At 42.1% G+C, this 18670-nt stretch overlaps 2 protein-coding genes and 1 long non-coding RNA gene across 4 annotated transcripts; 2 read left to right on the plus strand and 1 right to left on the minus strand.

Moving 5' to 3' along the window:
* Positions 1–1901: 1901 nt before the first annotated feature.
* LOC4329972 (adenine phosphoribosyltransferase 4) lies at positions 1902–7361 on the plus strand. 2 transcript variants are annotated; one of them, XM_015768367.3, is made up of 7 exons: positions 1902–2220; positions 2310–2420; positions 3964–4056; positions 4534–4683; positions 5816–5874; positions 6829–6943; positions 7061–7361. In XM_015768367.3, exons 1-6 carry the CDS (start codon positions 1983–1985, stop codon positions 6892–6894), a joined length of 717 nt encoding a protein of 238 aa, XP_015623853.1. In that variant the 5' UTR covers positions 1902–1982; the 3' UTR covers positions 6895–6943; positions 7061–7361. The 2 variants fall into 2 exon arrangements, with proteins under 2 accessions (XP_015623853.1, XP_015623852.1); XM_015768366.3 differs by having other exon boundaries at positions 6829–6910.
* LOC136355102 (uncharacterized) lies at positions 7171–7761 on the minus strand. Its single transcript, XR_010739179.1, has 2 exons — positions 7620–7761; positions 7171–7521 (listed from the first exon to the last, which is right to left on the minus strand). It is a non-coding gene; the product is annotated as an uncharacterized lncRNA (long non-coding RNA).
* A 6503-nt stretch (positions 7762–14264) lies between these two features.
* Positions 14265–18378, plus strand: LOC4329973 (UDP-N-acetylglucosamine transporter UGNT1). Its single transcript, XM_015771326.2, has 10 exons — positions 14265–14624; positions 15478–15554; positions 15897–16055; positions 16158–16291; positions 16668–16798; positions 16883–16927; positions 17018–17115; positions 17349–17456; positions 17544–17600; positions 18069–18378. The coding sequence occupies exons 1-10, from the start codon at positions 14468–14470 to the stop codon at positions 18141–18143; spliced, it is 1041 nt and encodes a 346-aa protein (XP_015626812.1). The 5' UTR covers positions 14265–14467; the 3' UTR covers positions 18144–18378.
* The last annotated feature ends 292 nt before the right edge of the window (positions 18379–18670 follow it).

Here is an 18670-nt window from a genome sequence, read left to right on the forward strand (position 1 = left end):
GGTCGAGGCTTGCTTCAGGCACTGCGAGGCGTGCCTGCAATTTTTACATTTTAATCCTTTTATTAAACTTATTAATAGAAAAAAAAACTAATAGCGCAGAAGGAGATCATGGGCTCAACATCATCTTTGAATCGAAAGCATTGAGCCTCAACACTTGTTCGAGGTGGTACAGACTTGTTAGGTATGGAAGCTCAATAACATAATATCAATATTATTATTAGCATTGACCTCTATGGACTATGGTTCAGATAAAAAGATATGCATGCTTTAACTAATAATAAAACAGGGCGACTCTCTCATCCAATAGATCATGGTTCAAACTCCGAACCATTCACCTCTTTTTATTTCTTTTTCTAACAAACTTTCACATGGGAATTATGTTAAGGTTGCTACCACCTTGAATAAGAGATTAGTGCCAATGTCACTACTTTGAAACAAATCATCACCTCACAGGATAAGGATGTTACTGGGCTTAAGGTCTATTTCTGTGATTACTCCCTCCATCTTAAAAAGGAATGAAATTCTACGTATAAACACATATAGATCTATTTCTGTGATTACTCCCTCCATCTTAAAAAGGAATGAATTTATACTTATGAACCTGGACATATGGCTCTCCAAATTCATATACGGTAGAGTAATCGTTTTTTAGGGTGTAGTTAATTTTCCGAGGGATCTATTTGCAATAAACTTTATGAAATGAATATTCCATGAAAGAGGGAACGCGCCAAGTGGAGCAGTAACTCCCCCCCGGGCCGTTTTCTTTCCTTTGATCAGTCGCTGAAACGGCCGGTCACTGCTCATCAGCAGGAACAAAAGCTAACGACAGAGAGGAGAACGAGAGGGGGGCTGGTCTGATCGTAGGTGCCTGCTGGCTATGGAGAGCAGATGGGCGCACCCACGCATGGCACATTGTCACAATGTCACGTTTAGGCACAGTCGGAGAAGAGTGGACACACACACACAATAGCTAGTGATGAGAGATATAGGCGGTGAGGGTCTCTTTATAAACAGAGAGCTGTGAGTACAGCAAGTTTAGGACCTGTTTAGATCCCGCCAAAAGTTTTACACCATATCAGTAGCGGAGCCATAAATTACTAAAGAGTAGGGCTTAAGTAGTGAGTTATTTATCTTTTTCTAAATTTACATGGTGATTTAACATAATTTAGCCATGATTTTGAAGGCAGGCCTAGGGTCTAAGCCCTAGCTGCCCTAGGTCTACCTCCACCCCTGCACCATATCACATCGAACGTTTGATCACATGCATGAAATATTAAATATAGTCTAAAAAATAACTAATTGTACATATTGCGACTAATTTGCGAGAGAAATCTTTTAAGCCAAATTGCTTCATAATTTGACAATGTGGTGCTACAGTAAATATTTGCTAATGACTGATTAATTAGGCTTAATAAATTCGTCTTGCAGTTTACTGATAAATTCTGTAATTAGTTTTTTTTATTAGTGCTCGAACAACTCACGTGACACCCTATATAATATCCAATGTGATACGCCAAAACTTTACACCCTTGGATCTAAACCACCCCTTAATAGTATAGCCAGCTACTAGCTCCAATTCATATATAACCAATCCAATAGCTTATTCATACAATAGTTCCTATCATCATATACTACACCATTAATATTTATTCACATATCTTAGAAGTCTATGCTATAGTTTCCTATAGAAGTCTATGCTATAGTTGGCTATAAATCTGTAACCTCTATCTCCTCTTCTCTCTTCTTATCCGTATGTGTTTAGAGCTGACTTGTAGGGTAGTATTGTACTCGCTCGTATAGGCCGCGGGCTGCTGGTTTCCAAGGATAATAAACGCACGACGACCCCGGCCTCCTTTTCTTTCCTGCTATATATATACCTCCTCACCCCACAGGCCACACCCGTCCACCCCCCGTAACATTAACTCCTTTGTTCAGCTTGACACTCCATTGCAGAGGGAGGGTATAGCTGGTGACAGAGAGAAATGGGCGAGGAGGCCAATTGCAACGTCGCGATGGAGTCCGCTGCGCCCAAGGAGAACGGCCACACCACCGGTGGCGCCGCGGCGGAGGCCAAGGCCGCCGCCGCCTGGGCTGAGATCGCCGTCACCGACGCCGCGGCGGTGCCAAAGCCGACGCCGCCGCCTGCGGCCGTGGCCGTCGACCCCCGGCTTCAGGGCATCTCCGACGCCATCCGCGTCGTCCCCCACTTCCCCAAGCAAGGTCCGTCTCTCCCCTCTCGGTTCGCCAGTTTGCCATATGTGCAAATACCTAGTGGTATCTGAATATCTGCGCGCGCGGCGTGCATGCAGGCATCATGTTCAACGACATCACGCCGCTGCTGCTGCGCCCGGGGGTGTTCAAGGACGCCGTCGACATCTTCGTCGAGCGCTACCGCGGCATGGCCATCGCCGCCGTCGCCGGTAAACACTTTTTGATCAGTACTACTCTTTATTGTCATTTGATTATTGTTTCTGTCGCGCGGAGCCGGAGAGGTGGGCAGTCAGGGGCGGAGAGGCGGTGTTCTGAGATTCCGTAATATCTTTGCGCGAGATCTCCCCTGGTCCTCTCCTGGTCCTTTTGCTCCCCCATGCCTTGTCGTCGCCCGCACGCACATCGCCTCCCGCTGCACTTTTCCGCGTAACTACCACCCCCGGCGCCGTTGCTTTCCTCGGGAGAATAATACTAGTAGTAGACGCTAGTATTATCATAACCACTTCGGTGATCCTCTCACAGCGACAGGACACACACGGCCTCACGGCACAGTGCTCTGGCCGGCCGGAGCCGGCAGGTACCGGCTGTGTTATTTCCTTGAAGTTCTCAACCTCTATCTCGTTTTTCCGTACGCACGCTTATATTTTTTTATAAAAAGTTAGTTTCTATATGAAAATTGTTTAAAAAAATCAAATTAATTTATTTAAAAAATTTTAGCTAATACTTAATTGATCATGTAACAATATATGCTTCGTTTTGCGTGCCGGTCCTCTCGAACGCAGATGGCTCGTATCTTGGGTGGATACAGTACTATGAACGGGACTGTGATCGTCACGATCGTGGACTGATAAAAGACCTCCTGGCCCTACAGGGGTGGGGGGGGGGGCGTTTAATACAGTACTAACTCTCCGCTGGTCACGCCCCCGTTCTGCCAGCGCCAGATTCGCTACGATTCTGCCGCGGAAATTTGCCGGTTCGTCCGTCTCTCGGGCCATCAAATCCAGGGCCACACCCTACGAGCTTATCAACGGGGGTGGTGGGTGTTTGTCTACGCTACGTACGCATCGCGGAGGCAGCCGTGCGCTGCGCCGAGCCGAGCCGGGCCAGAATGTCATTCTGGCCCCGTGCGCTGCACTGCGCGCCTGCGCCTTGGCCCCCGCCCATGACGCGTCGCGTTTTTCCAGGCTTCTCGCCGAGCCTGCCGCTGCTGCTGCTGCCACCACCGACCCGTGTGCAGCACAGCAGCGGCCGGAATCTGCCGCATTCAATAGCGTATCGGGGGCGCATGTAGAAGCCCTGGCACGGGCAGATCTCGCGGCGAGGAGGCGAGAGGTGGGGGGAACCCAAGGCCCGGACCATCGGACGGCCCCAGCATCGCCTGCGTGTGATCGGACGGTGGGGAGGGTGGGGGATTCGTGGTAGGCCTAAAATTGATTTTTTTTATTTTATTTTTACCCCACTGGAGGGGGGTGGCTCACTGATGTCATGCATGTGCCCGATCTGCTGTCGTTTTCACTGGAAAGTACTGCTTCTGAGATTTTGCTTTGTTGTTTGTTGGATACTCTGTCTGGCTCCCTGCGATTCCTTGTTCCTGGTTTGTTTTCCTTCTGTTTCTCCTCCTCCCCCCCTGTTTTCGCTTATTATTTTAACATATATCTCATTCCTTGTTCTTGACTTTTAATACTACTATCAGCTTGGCAGGTTGCTAGTTAATGTTTCATTCCTGGTTGTGACTTTGGTTTGTTTGACCAGGGATTGAGGCTAGGGGGTTCATATTTGGCCCGGCGATCGCGCTGGCAATTGGCGCCAAATTCATACCGTTGCGTAAGCCCAAGAAACTCCCAGGTGAGTGAGGCTCGCTCTCTCTCTGAAAAAGTGTTGTGCAAATCTGTTTGCTGGTGATATAAGATATGATTAGCTCGCGCTGGCAGCCTAGTTAAGTATGCTTAGTTACCTTACCTGTTTATAAAAGAGCTGCTCTGTTCCATTACTCTGACAACAAAGCTGTGTCACTAGTCCATCCCTTTTTATGCTGCCCATGATGTAATCTGAAGAGATATGATGTACTTTCTGTCTTTGCACTTTCCATCACATGTTCTATTAGAGTATCAGATAGACACATACTGTCGAGGGTCTCTTTTACACATTTTCTATTAGAGTATCGGATAAACACATACTGTTGTTGTTTTTTACATACGCTGTTGTGTTGTGCACCACCTTTCTTGTAAAGTATGATTGTGTTTGCCTTGCTTATCAAATCATTTTTTGCAGTAACCGCCATCCCTGACATCTGCTTTTAATTTTTTTCTACAAACGTGAAAGGCGAGGTGATTTCTGAGACGTATGTTCTCGAGTACGGGACCGATTGCTTGCAGATGCATGTTGGCGCCATTGAACCTGGTGAGCGTGTGCTGATCGTTGATGATCTGGTTGCAACTGGTGGGACACTTTGTGCTGCTATAAGGCTTCTTGGTACGCACTACTTCTTAATCTGAAATGCATTTTAAATGAAACCCTTGATCCATTGTGATACTATATGCAACTAGTAGTATCTCAATAGAGCTTGGCAAAAATGCTGACAACAATCTTGCAATGACTATTTATTTTTCTATGTGGCTTCTGTGAAATGCAGAGGTCTTTTCCCCGTTCGCACATTCACAACACGCTATTCTTCTGGCCTGTAACAGTGAAGCTCTCGATTGTGCCTTGTGATCCCGTGACATGTTTGCAGCAAGCACTAGTGCTTGGCAGTTTGCCACAATATCAAATTATCCAGTACCGTGTCTTGAAACTGTGCCCACACTCCGAACATAGTTTCTTCACACTATTAATCCAAATCTATAGTACTGCAGGAATAGTGTCTGAAATAAATCGAGTAGTCATGAAAAGTAATAACCAACGACAGGCATCCGTACCTGCTAGTGGTGACCGGTGGAGGACCATGATATCTTCGTTGCTTATAGGCATACTGTTGTCCTTAATGCGATGTGACTCTATAATCAAGACAATCCTTGTTTGAAGATTTTTGTTTGGAGAGAATCTTGGCTGAAGATATGTCCTATGGAGTTTGCTTGAGGACATGATTTGATTTTGACACTACATGTTTCGAGTACTCCTGTCGTAGTGAATCCAGTAACCCCACCTCATTTTCTTTTTCAGAGAGATAACCCCACCGAATTACTCCAGGCCAGTATGATTTGTCAAAACACAACACAGGCTACATCACAAAAATTGGTAGCGGCAATTTTCTCTTTGTTACTAACAAACAAAGCACAATGATACCATACTAAAAGTTTGGTAGTGTCAAATTTTCACTCTTGCTGGCCTAGCCTTGGCAGTTGGCACTACTAAAATTTTGTAGGGTCTTTTCAACTGTATATATCGTGTTTTTTTCATGTTTTAGGCCATCAGCAATTGCATTTGACATGCTTCCTTTCTTTTTTGTATCTAACCAACCTGTGCTTCAACTATTAAAGAAAAAGTTGTTCTTTTTTTTAGCTTTAGACTGTTCGGGCACTTCACTGGATGAATTATAATATCTTTGTCCCAAGAACGAATAACTGGATTTTGGCACGACTATCTTACCTAGAAATTTGCTTTCCAGAACGCGCTGGAGCTGACGTTGTTGAGTGCGCGTGTCTCATTGGGCTCCCAAAATTTAAGGTATTCTTATTGTCACATTATTCACGGTTATCCATATATTCTTTGACAAACATTTCCGACATCTCTCTACTTAGTTGTCACTTTATGTAGTATTTTACATACTGCTCTGGAGCATGGATCCACATTCCAAAGATATGAACGCAGTTCCATCCAACAGTTTTGCACCTGTAGTACAGTATTAACTTTCTCAGATGCTTTCTACTCTACCTGACGTAGCCTGTTAGTGCCATATAGATTGGACTCTTGAGCCAATGGTTTGGGTTTAGATAGCGGCCAGGAACAACTTTGCCATACTAAATAGCACCATGTCTATTCTGCTCCCCACATTGAGATACTCATATCAGTACCAGCTGGGCATCCATAGATTTGAACAAGACCACTCGAGAATTGGTGGGTAATTGTTTTTTCTTCCAAAGCAGGACTATAGTCCTTTTTTAAAAAAAAATAAATAAATAAAAGAAGCCCTGTTTGTGCTATCCTAAGAACATATTCAACTGTGGCTCTTCTGCTGCATTTGAAGCTTACTATTTGCATCCTGCCCCTCATCTGAAAGTTTGCTAGGGATGAAAAATATTCAGGTAGGAGTAAAACCACAGCACTGTCTACACTAGTTTCATCTGGTCATAGTGATTATTTTGTTTGAGTTGACATACCTTGATTCATGTTACAACTTGCAAAATGAGTGCTACACTGCCGGCATCTTACCGAAGTCAGGATAGATATCATGCTGGTTCAGAACTGAAGAAGATTTTTTAAAAATCAGCGACAATCAATACACATTGCTTTTCAAATTGCATGGTCATTTGTAAATGTTGTAGTTGCAGTTGATGTAACGAATCTTTCGATTGTCTTTTGATGTTTTTAAATAACAAGTTTTTTGCAATAGAGAAGTGGTGCCATCATGCCATGGCTATCTGTTGAAATCGTCTAACTGAGATGACAACTTTCTGACAGGATTTCTACAAGCTCAATGGCAAACCAGTTTATGTGCTGGTGGAGTCCCGCGAATATGAAAAATAAAGAGATTGATGATCAGGTCAGCCTCACTGGCATTTGAAACTTAACAATAGTAAGAAGTTTGATTGATTCTTTCTATATAAAACCTAAACACATCCTATTGCCTGATCAGGTTGTTCAGGTCATTCTTGTCATGGGATTTGTTTGACTTTTCCGTTTGCTCTTTCAGGAATGCACATGGCTTCATTCCTTACAAATTGCAAGTGAGCGCTGGACGGATATCGACAAGTCTGCGGTACATTATTAAGGCTAAGCTAGCTGCTAAGTATTAGAGGGGAGGTGAGAGAGAGCGAGAGAGAGAGAGATTGGTGAGTGGGGAGTAGTTCTTGTAGGCTGAGTAGTACTAGTTTTTTCAGGGGCACTGAAAAAAGAGCTTGTAGTTTCTGTCGGGAACACCGATTACTAGCTGAAACATCATCAGTTCTGTTCTTCTTCCATTGTTGATTAAAATTTCCGTGGTTTCGATCTTCCGCGAGAACACCCAGCAGCAGCGGAACAGATGAGCTGATAGCTTCTTCGTCCTCTTCGCTCGTGCATGTCACATCTGCATGCCTTTGTTCTGCTCCATGTCAGCTTCAGCGTCGTGGTCGGCGTCGGCGTCGGCGTCGGCGTCGCAGGCGACGTGCTGCCCTGTCAACAAGCATGTCGAGTTCGTCAGGTTGTCAGTCACGCAGGCAATCGAGGCACGCAGGCCTTGCCGGTCATTGCCGGAGCCCGGAGACACCGACCTGCCTCGTACGGTCGTACTGTACACTCGTACTCGTGACCAGGTTGCCGGCTCGGCAGACGACGCTCTCTTTCTCTCTCAGCCAAGGAGTGGTAGGATATGCTGCTGCCGCTGACTCTTCCGGCATCGAAACCGGACGGGGAGCCGGAGGACTTGGGAGTTGGCAGCGACGCACGCCGCTGCCACGGTAACATGCGGTCATACGGTGTGGCGTCGCTGCCTCAGTGCTGCAGGGGCAGCAGCTGGACAGATGTGAAAGTGGCATTTGGGAGTTGGGGAAATAGCAGCAGAGTTGGCTGGAGCCTGGAGCCACCATCACAGGCAGCCTCACTCGTCTCATCCTTGCCCAGCCCACTTCGCGACCAAGAAAACATGGGCCCTCAAAAGAGATCGTGCGGATTTTTCAATCTGGATTTTTCACTATTTGGTTCTTTTAAATAGCTTATTTCGTAAATAGATCCAAAAAAAACTTATCCCAGAAATAATTCTTTTTCGGACGCTAGAATCGATGGCGCAGTCGTCCAACAGGACAGTGCCAGCCTCTCTGGCGCCGTCCTCCTGCCACCGTGGCAGGGTGGCGTTGAGGTGGCAGGGGGAGCGCGCTAATACTTTTTTTTACTTACGAGCACAGAAGAACCAACCATAGAAAAATTAAACTCAAATTGATGAAATATGTGACTTCTAGAATTTTTTAGAAGCTTTACCGAAAAGCCCCACGGGTGCTCTATCCCTACTCTTCGTTGTTTTGGTTTTTCCTATAGTCCCAAAAAAGTAGATTAGATTTTAAACACTCTTAACTTTTTTTTACATCTTTTACATTTAGGGTTTGTATTTTTTTTTTGTTACATTCGGCTTACAACAAGCGTAACTTTCTCATACGGACTCGGAATCAGGCAGATAATATATCCACGGACATTTATAGAAAAGGTTATATTCAATTCTCCCCCGCTTTGCTGGGTTCAGCAAAATTAGAATCTCCAAATTCTACTTGCAAGATTATGTTTTCGAGGCGAGAAACTTTTCGGTAGAGCTTTGGAAAATTTTATAAGTCACATATTTCGTACATTTGAGTTTATTTTTTCTATGGTTGGTTCTTGTATGCTTCTAAACGTGAAAGAAAAATAAAAATAATAGTTGCACATCTCTCTCTCCTCTACACTATGCGGGGGACGCCAGCCACATTGGCGCGCTCCCCCTGCCACCTCAGCGCCGACCCACCACAGTGGCAGGAGGACGGCGATAGCGACTTTGGGGCCCCAAAATGGACCATTTTTTAGATAAGTTTTTCCAAGTGTCTATTTACAAAATAATTTTTTCAAAAGGACTAAATTGTAAAAAATCCAGCTCACTCGATAGTTTCCGCTGGTGGTGGTGTTGAGCTTTTGATGACGCTTTCTGATTAACATACCGATTTTACCGCTGGTGGTGGTGTTGAGCTTTTGATGACGCTTTCTGATTAACATACCGATTTTACGTATGTTTTCATTAACACGATTTTTAAATTACTAAACAGTGTATTACATGTGAAAACTTTTTATATAAAAATTACTTTAAAATATCAAATATTCATCTATCAAGTTTATATTAATTAAATATTAATTAATTTCTCGTTTTACATGCATGAATTTAATTCATCTACATCAGTTTCCTCGGTTGAAATCTTTGGAAAAGCTGCAGGAACCGCTGGTAGCACATGGGAGGGTTTGAGACGGGATGCCAGTATGCCACTGCCAGCAAAACCTCAGTGTTTCAGTGTTTGGCTGTTTGCAGCACAGTGCCAGCAAAACCGGCTACAGCAGTGGATCTTGTTCCTGCTCAGGGCGTTCGTGTGCAATGGCTCGTCCAATTGGCTCGAAGCTTATCCTTTTTCTCTCTCTCATAGAGAAAAATGTGAAATGGATTTGGGAATCATGGGTACAAGCACTCCTACGCGGGCCAAATACGTTGCAACTTGCGAGTTGCGATACATTGCGCTATGGCTCAACGACGAATGGCACACGTACAATCACGAACATTGTCGCAGGGCGCACCTAGACGAGACAACAAGAACAAGGATAAAGTTGGACAGTCAGAGGCAAATGCAATTTGATGAACCGGCAGATTACATTGGAGCATATATGCCAAAAAAAAAAGAAGGTAGTACTAACATACACTGGTGGAGAAACCATCTTTGCTCGGTCGACCCAAATCCACAGTAGTCCCGGTTCCATTAAAAATCGGGAGTAAAAACGATTTTTAGTCCCAATTTATAAGAACAACAGGACTAGATAATCTTTATTCCCGGTTGGTGTTACCAACCAGGAATAAAAATCTAACACGTACTATATAATCCCTATTACTTATCCTCTTATATCGTCCACACAACAAACTCTCTCTATCTCTTTTTTTCCTCTCTAACTCTCTTCCTCTTTCCTGCCTTATCTCTTTCTTTTTGATAGATCGAGCGAGAGCGCTGCCTTATCTCTATCCAGATCGAGCGAGAGCGAGAGCGGGTCGGCGCGGCGGCGCAGCGGTGGCCGGCCGGCGTGGAGAGGAGGCGGCAGCGGCCGGCCGGCGTCTTTGTGAATTTTTTTTTTTAGAATTTGTGATTTATTGCATGATCCTGTGATGTATTGATTTGTGTGTGATGTATTTGCGATGAATTTTGTAGAACTTGTGATGTAATTTGATTTGTGTGCAATTTTATTTTAGGATTTATGATGTATTTGATTTGTGTGTATAAGTAACTTTAAAGATTTGTGATGTAGATTTGGGATATTACCTTGATTTGGTATTTGGGGTTTAATTTGGGATACGCATCTCACTTGATTCGGGAGAAAATAAAAAAGAAAAAAAAAAGGATGGGGCATCTAGACTGCTGTTATCTCCTCTTTAATCCCCTATCTTTAGTCCCGGTTGGTGTTAACAACCGGAACTAAAGATCGATCTTTAGTCCCGGTTATTTCACCCGGGACTAAAGATAGCGATCTTTAGTCCCGGATTTGTAGCCCCGGTTAAATAACTGGAATTAAATGGGGGTTACGAACCGGGAGGAAAGATGGTTTCTCCACCAATGATATTACCATGCACCAACCTGTCTGGTCTCAATACCGTTCATTTAACCGCTTAAAGCGGTTAGATTTAGTAACAACCTCTACCTATGAGGATACAATGTTTTGCTCCGTTTGCCCATGCTTAAAACGGAACGCATTACTGCTCTCCATAAAGCGCACTACCCAAAGGTGGAGGTGTATCACACACCATGATGGCGTACTAATTTGGAGGTGACAGCTACTATCAGGATTTGCTCGGTTCAATGACGCTCAAAGCAAAAACGCATCAACCAAAACCGGAAGTACATCATATAACAATGCCTAATTCGTATCGGCAAATGACGCCTTACCTTACTAAGCAGATCTGCTAATCCAAGCAAACACTCGAAACGCTCGAACAACAAAAGCAGAAGGCTGTTGATCACACATCCAGTGGATACCAATACCATATCCCCAAGATTTGCTCGTTTATGTGACAGCAACTAGCAGTAGAAAAGGATAGGAGTAACGCGCTGCCCCTTAAAATATCTCGAGGTGACACGCGATTCCCCGGCCGGTTCACTCGAACCAGGCCAGCCCAAGCCCCATCTCTATCTAGCCCGGCCCATCACCCCGTCAAAAGCCACACAACACATGACGGATGATGCCCCAGTGGATCGACGTATCCCGTCGCGTAGATACGATTTGCTTGTTTAGTATACTGTCGCGCGTAGCGACCGAGCGAGCCATCAGAGCAAGTTTAACATTACAGCCAACTAATAGCTTCAAATCATCTATAATTAATATAAAAGCTAATACATATAATAATTACTTACTACAATATTAACTAGCTGGGTGACCCGCGCAATTACGCGGCTAACACCCATACAAAATTATATATTTTTAATATAATTTTACTTAAAATTTATTAAATAATTATCTCGTTGGACCAAACATTATCATCACTGTGTTTTTAATTTTATAGTTTTTATAAAAGTCACACGCCAGTTGATACCCCTTAATTATGTCATATCTTTTTTTTATTTGCTTTCTCGATCTAGCACTGTTTCTATTCGTTCTTCTTGGAACATTTAAAAATTAGATCATATAATTTTTAGAGTTTATTGTCCCGCCGGGTTTTGTTTTTATAATTTATAAAAGTCCCATCAAACGCTGCCATTATACTCCTCTACGGCCCGTCCACTACCTCTTCTCTTAATTGTCATTGGTATTTTAAAAATCGAACATAATTATCGTTTAGGTTCATTTTTTTTACTTTCTGGAAGTTCCACCAAAACGTCAGCGACTTTATCACTGTACTCCAATACGGCTCGCCCGCTGCCTCCCTTCTTTACTCTCATTGAGATTTTATCATTGGTTTTTTTTACTTTTCATAAGCCCGAACCTTTTAAATTTGGACCTTATAGTTTTTATAATTTATTGTCTCGTTGGATTTTATTTTTTATAATCTTTAGAAATCTCGTCAAACGCTGCCACTATACTCCTCTACGACCCGTCCGCCGCCTACTCTTTATTATCATTGGGATTCTAAAAATCGAACATAACTATCGTTGGAATTCATTTTTTTTACTTTCTAGAAGTCTAACCAACCATCGTCGGCTCTGCCATTGTACTCCTGTATGACCCTCCCGCCGCCTCTCCTTTTTATTATCATTGAGATTTTAAAAATCAAATATGGTTATCATTGGTTTTTTTTTTTACTTTCCGAAGTCCCACCAACCGCCTAGACCGGTTGCTTCACGACCTGCCCATTATCATTCTATTTAGTGTTTTATTAATAGATTTTAGATATCCCATCAACCGCCACCACTCTACTCTTTTATAGGCCTATTACTTAATTAATCCCGTCATGTGTTTTAGATGATCTTTTCTTCTAATAGTCTTTATTTTTTATCACCAATTTTAATTATTTATAAATTGTATTCCTAGTTTAAATCTTATTTTAATTTTTATAATTTCAGAGTTTATTTTATTTTTTATTTCAAAATTTAACTAATATCGTATTGTGTTCTTTTAATATTTTTATTTTTTATTTTTATTTTTAGTCGTTTCAAAATTATATTCCTGCTTGAACTCTCTTTTTAATTTGTCCAATTTCGGATTTTATTCTATTTTTCATTCCGAATCTTAATTAGTATTATTGGGTTCTTATATATACTCTTATTTCAATATTGCTTATATTTAATTCCGAATTTCAGTTAATTTTAAATTGTATTTCTACCTGAACTCTTCTTTTCTTTTCTTTTTTATAATTTCTATTTTTTTATTCCGAATTTTAATATTTTCGTATTGGGTTTTTATATAGACTCTTCTTCCAATATTGCATAATTTTAATTTCGAATTTCAGTTATTTTTAAATTGTATTTCTACTCAAACTCTTCTTTTCCTTTTTTTTTTTTGCTAATTTCAGATTTTATTTTGTTGTTCTGAAAATTAATTAATCTCGTATTGGGTTCGTGTGTTAGTTTACCATGAGCCTATGCTTTTCACAGTAAATCTAGAATTCTAAGCACAGGAGCCGTGCAGCCAGACAGAGTATGAAGGGCCGGTCGGCACTCGGCTCCTGGGCAGCTGCAATTCTACCCCGTAACGGTTTCATTAAAGAAAAGGAAAAATTCGTGCGGCTGCAATCCTAATCCTACTCCTTAACGGTTTCATCAAAGAAAAATAATCCGATTCTGCCTGATTCCAAATATGAGCAGTAGATTGCTATATTTCATCCACAACTTATTATAATTTAAAAACTACAATTGTACTACATATATATTGCTATCAACCTACACCGTTATAATTTAGATCCACTACGATCTAACGGTGTAGATTTTTCTTTTTTTCTCCGATTAATGTGAGAATTTCTAGTCCCACAGCGAACGTGGTGCCTCCTTTCAAGGCTGTTTTAATAATATAACAGATAGATAGATATCTGGTCCTACCTGTTATACACACATTACGTTCTGAAGTCCGTGTTACAGCTGGCTACAGATGTATAGTCCGCTGCTCTTCTCTTTCTTTATTTATCTTTTTAAAATATAATTTATATCTGGTTTATAGCCCTGTAATTGTACTTGCTCTCAGTGGCTTGTGGTGACATCGCGCATTCGCAGGTCAGGTCGAGATAAGAGACTCCACTCAGCCGGCAGGGCTGCCTCCTCGTGTTGGCTTTCTGGTAATTTTCTTTCCCCCCAAAAAATTTTCCGGCCTCGACGTGGTCGATGCGATCCATCCATGATGTGATGTGACCAACTCACCAACGGCGGAAAGCCAAGCCCATCGAGCGAAGCGAAGGCCGCCGCGGACAGCGAGAGGGCGCAATTTTTGTGTAGTACTCACTCCGTCCACGGTATAAGTGATTTTAATTTTTTTTTTTCACCACTCGTCTTATTTAAATTTTTTTTTATAAATATATAAAATAAAAAGTTATGCTTAAAGTATAAAGTAAGTCACAAATAAAATAAATAATAATTTTTAAAAAATTAAATAAGATGAGTGGTTAAATATTGTAAACAAAAACTCAAAATCCCTATATTATGGGACGGTGGGAGATTATGGGACGGTGGGAGTAAAAGCGTTTCCACTTCATTATAAAAAAGGCGGCGGCCGCGCTGGCCACGCTCGGGCACCAGGAAGGCGGAGAGAGAAGAAGTTTTCCGCATCGCGACCGCGCGGACGAGGCAGGCTGGCCGTCGGATCGGGCTGACCGCGTCTCGTTTAGAAATATCCTCGTGACTTCTCCTCCTCCTGAGTCGTCGTCGTCGTGGTGGTGCTCGTCCTCCTCGGCGGCGGAGGCTTCGGGGGGCGGGAGATCCGGGCGGCGGAGATGGCGAAGGGAGGGGGGGCGCTGCTGCCGATGTCCGCGGAGGCGGGGAAGGGCAACGGGGGCGGGGGCGGCGGCGGCGACGATGCCGCGCTGTTCAAGGGGTCCGCCATGACGCGGCGCGGCGCGGTCGCCGCGCTCTCCTACATGGCCTGCTCCGGTACGTTCCCCCGATCCGCGCCGCTTCTTCTTCTTCTTCTTCTCTGATGCGTCGGCTGGGTCTCGGGATGCGGTCGTCGTTAGCGAGAATTTGAGGGTGGCGTCTCGTGATGCGGCTGCGAATTTGGGGGGTAGCGCGTGGTTGGGGTTCCTGCGGGTTCAGCTCACGAATTTGTACTACTACTAGGTGACTTTTGGTTTCAGTTTTGGTCGTTAATTCAGTTGGATTCGATTATCTTTGGGAAGAGGGCCGGTTGGTTGACTTGTGTCCAACAACTTCAGAAAAAAAAGTTCATCCATTTTGGCATTACACGCAAAGTACATGCTGCGTGGTGCTTGGAAATTCGTGGGGGTTTCACTTGACGGATGTGTTCCGGGGGTCTGGGAGGCTGCTTGCATCTTCAACATTAAATACTAGGACAGGAGGTGCTAAGTGGTCAGCGGCTGTACAAACATCATTATGTAGTAATTACTGTCAGCGTTTCAGTGAAAATCTACAAGGATAATAACCTTTTAGAAGAGAAAAACTGCGTTTGGTGAAAATTCTGAAACTTTTGTTTCGGGTTTGGCCATGATGGCAGATCTGCGAAGCAATCAAAATCGATAGAGATCTCTGAGATGCAGATAGCATGTCGATGATAGGTTGAAAACCTGGTGATGATTGAGTTGAGAATCCAATATTATGCCACTTAGTTGTCCAACACAGATAGTCAGCTAGGTGGTGTTCTTATGAAACAGGGATTAGTCACTTAATTTCACATACGGACATCTTGTTTTCGTTCTTTCTACATTTGTTTTCATTTTTCAGATCTCAGGTATCATTTTACTAACTTTGGCAACTTTTCAATCCGCAGTGTTGCTAGTGATGTTTAACAAAGCAGCACTGTCTTCATATAATTTCCCCTGTGCAAATGTCATTACGCTCCTTCAGGTACTTCTCATGTCCCCTTGGATGGACTCTGGAAAGTCTGGCTTTGCTGTTATGTTGTGCAAGTGTGCATTACACATTTACACATGAATAACTTGCTTGTAGTCTAGGAGATAAACTGTAGGATAGCATAATCAAAACATTACATATTCGATTTTATCTAATCAAAGAACATTCTGAACTTCCGACCCTTACTTGAGCATCTGCTTAGCAATGGATATTGCTAAAGGTCTTTTCATACCTTTATTTGATATCACTGTTGATGAACTTCTTGATGCATATATGTAATCTGCTGCTCGCATCTCCTGCCTCTTTTTTTTTTTGACACTTAATAAACATGTGCAGATGGTGTGCTCAACAGGCCTTCTTTATGTTCTGAGGCGGCTAAAGATAATTTCATTTACAAATAGCGAGCCATCCGTGCCTTCTGATGCGTTATTCTTCGTTCCGTTCAGAATACTGTTGCGTACTACACCTCTTTCTTTGGCTTATTTACTCTATATGGTATGCTTCTTTCTTCACTTATAATACATTTATTAAATACACTTAGTCGCATGTATTCTATTTGAATTGAATCCTGAGTAATGTTTTCCATCATGGTAAAAGTTAGCTTCAATGGAATCTGTGCGTGGAGTCAATGTTCCGATGTATACAACACTGAGGCGCACAACAGTAGTCTTTACAATGACAATGGAGTATTTCTTGGCAAAACAGAAGCATACGCCACCTATAATCGGCAGGTACATGTCTATAAAAATGATTTTTCCTTTTTTTTACTGTATTATAAATTCGTAATATTCTCAGAATAGTCTGACGTGCTAGTAACTAATGTAAGCTTCCTTTTGTCATATGCTTTCTTATTTATTTCTATATATTATTTCCATCTTTTGGAAACCCTGAAATTATTAGTCTATCCCAGTGAACTAGCAATTAGTATCTGTTGCTGTTTTTTGTTTTCTGTAGCCTATTGCTAACTGTTGTACCTGTATTTTTGTAGCTTGAAATAAGGTTGCAGTTGTAGCACTTGTTTTCTTACGCTAAAAATTTCCAGAACATTGTTATGTTCTGAATATGCCATATTTTACTTTCTGATTTTTTTTACCATGGGTTTGTCAGCGTGGCTTTGATTGTATTTGGAGCATTTATCGCTGGAGCTCGAGACCTGTCGTTTGATGCTCGTGGGTATGCTATTGTCTTTGTGGCCAACATTACAACAGCTGTTTACCTTGCTACTATAAACCGTATAGGTAACATTTCATTTTCAGTTTTGCCACATACAATCCCATTCTAAACTACATAGCTTTCTAACCAGCAGTTTTGTTTTGTTTTAGGAAAATCTAGTGGTCTAAATAGCTTCGGCCTGATGTGGTGCAACGGTATTATTTTGATGACCTGTTTCATATTCATAATATCCAGATTAAACCATATTTGCCTTAGCATTCATATCCTATCCATTTGGATTCCAGGACTTGTCTGTGGGCCTTCAGTACTTTTTCTGACATATATTCAGGGTGACCTGAAGAAGGCTATAGAATTTCCCTACCTCTATTCCCCTGGGTTTCAGGTACAGATTTCACAGAACCATGGTCATCACTGATCTTATTTGTGCAATATCTACCCTCCTTTTATCTGTAATGTTTTTAGACACCTAAAGATTCCAGCACTTCTGGGTGCACCATTTTTTTAAAAAAAGAAAAACACAATCATGCCTGTTCACTTCAGTGGAGGAGTGACACATCCAACTTCTGTTATTCTTCAGAAAGCTATCAATATCATATGATGTTATTCCGATTGTAGGCGGTGCTGCTATTCTCATGCATGCTAGCTTTTCTGCTAAACTACACTATCTTCTGGAATACAATCCTGAATTCTGCACTCACACAATCGATGTGTGGTAATTTGAAGGTATAACAGCCTGCATCCAGTTCCTTCCACTCCACCAAACTTGCAAGTTGTTTTTTAGTGTCCTTTCATATTTACCTTTTTCTGCAGGATTTCTTCACCGTCGGAATTGGCTGGGTTCTGTTTGGTGGGCTTCCTTTTGATCTGGTGAGTTAAATGTAGTGTTTGTTTAGGATGGAAAGAAGATTTGTCTCCTTTTCCACGCGTGCTTTCCGAACTACTAAATGGTATGATTTTATAAAATTTCAAAAAGTTGCTTTAAATAACCATCTTAATCTATTTTTTAAGTTTAAATAATTAAAATTCAATTAATCATACGTCAATGGCTCAACTTGTTTTACGTATCTTCTCAATCTTCACTTTTCAGGAAAACAAGTTGAGCCATTGACGTATGATTAATTGAATTTTAATTATCTGAACTTGAAAAATAGATTAATATGATTTTTTTAAACAACTTTCCTATATAATTTTTTTTGCAAAAACACACACCATTTAGCAGTTTGGGAAGCGTGCGCGTGAAAAACTAGCAGTTTTCTCCCCCTTCTGCCCGGAACAAACACACCCTTAAGTCTTCAGTCTTTCCCTGAATAATGACCCCAAACTTTCTTATGGCAGCTTAATGTTATCGGGCAAGGTCTTGGCTTTCTTGGCTCTGGCTTGTATGCCTACTGCAAGATCAAAGGGAAGTAGATACGGATGTCCAGTGGGGGTCTGAAGGAGAGTAGATATTGAAGTTTATTTTGGAGGGGCCAATGTGCCATACTGAAGTAGAGTTCGTGCTGTTTGCTCCTGCATATGGGAGAGAAATTTTGTAGGTTTTCCTGTATGTATTTAACACTTCAGTCCTCCTGAATACAATTTCGAGTGAACAGCCATTGTTTTACATTTTTACAAGGAAATAGAATATAACAAGATTTCAGTATTATCGCGTAGTGTACAATTGGCGTCCTTTTAGTTTCCTACACCGTGCTGTGATCATATTTACCAGACATATGTCAAAGTGCGCCAGGAGGAGCACCTTAAATGCCTAGTTCTGTATCAAATATTTTCACTTTTGGCAAGAGTGCTGGAAATTCAACTGCTGATGAGTTCTAACAGTTAAAAATACCATCAAAATTCAGAATACCAAGCAGCATTACATGTCTATAGAGCGACACAATTGTCGTACTCGTACAATTATCTGGCAAAGAGCTTGTGGCGGTATGAATATTCAACGG

The sequence above is a fragment of the Oryza sativa genome, chromosome 2 (assembly GCF_034140825.1).
Source record: "Oryza sativa Japonica Group chromosome 2, ASM3414082v1".
In the NCBI taxonomy this organism is placed as follows: domain Eukaryota; kingdom Viridiplantae; phylum Streptophyta; class Magnoliopsida; order Poales; family Poaceae; genus Oryza; species Oryza sativa.

Bases quoted from the DNA above. Each gene is read 5' to 3' on its own strand.
- LOC4329973 (XM_015771326.2), top strand. From the start codon at position 14,468: ATGGCGAAGGGAGGGGGGGCGCTGCTGCCGATGTCCGCGGAGGCGGGG. The intron at 16,056-16,157 runs GTATGCTTCTTT...TCATGGTAAAAG, and splicing joins TGGCTTATTTACTCTATATG to TTAGCTTCAATGGAATCTGT. The intron at 16,799-16,882 runs GTAACATTTCAT...GTTTTGTTTTAG, and splicing joins TGCTACTATAAACCGTATAG to GAAAATCTAGTGGTCTAAAT.
- LOC4329972 (XM_015768367.3), top strand. From the start codon at position 1,983: ATGGGCGAGGAGGCCAATTGCAACGTCGCGATGGAGTCCGCTGCGCCC. The intron at 2,221-2,309 runs GTCCGTCTCTCC...GCGTGCATGCAG, and splicing joins CCCCCACTTCCCCAAGCAAG to GCATCATGTTCAACGACATC. The intron at 2,421-3,963 runs GTAAACACTTTT...TTGTTTGACCAG, and splicing joins GGCCATCGCCGCCGTCGCCG to GGATTGAGGCTAGGGGGTTC.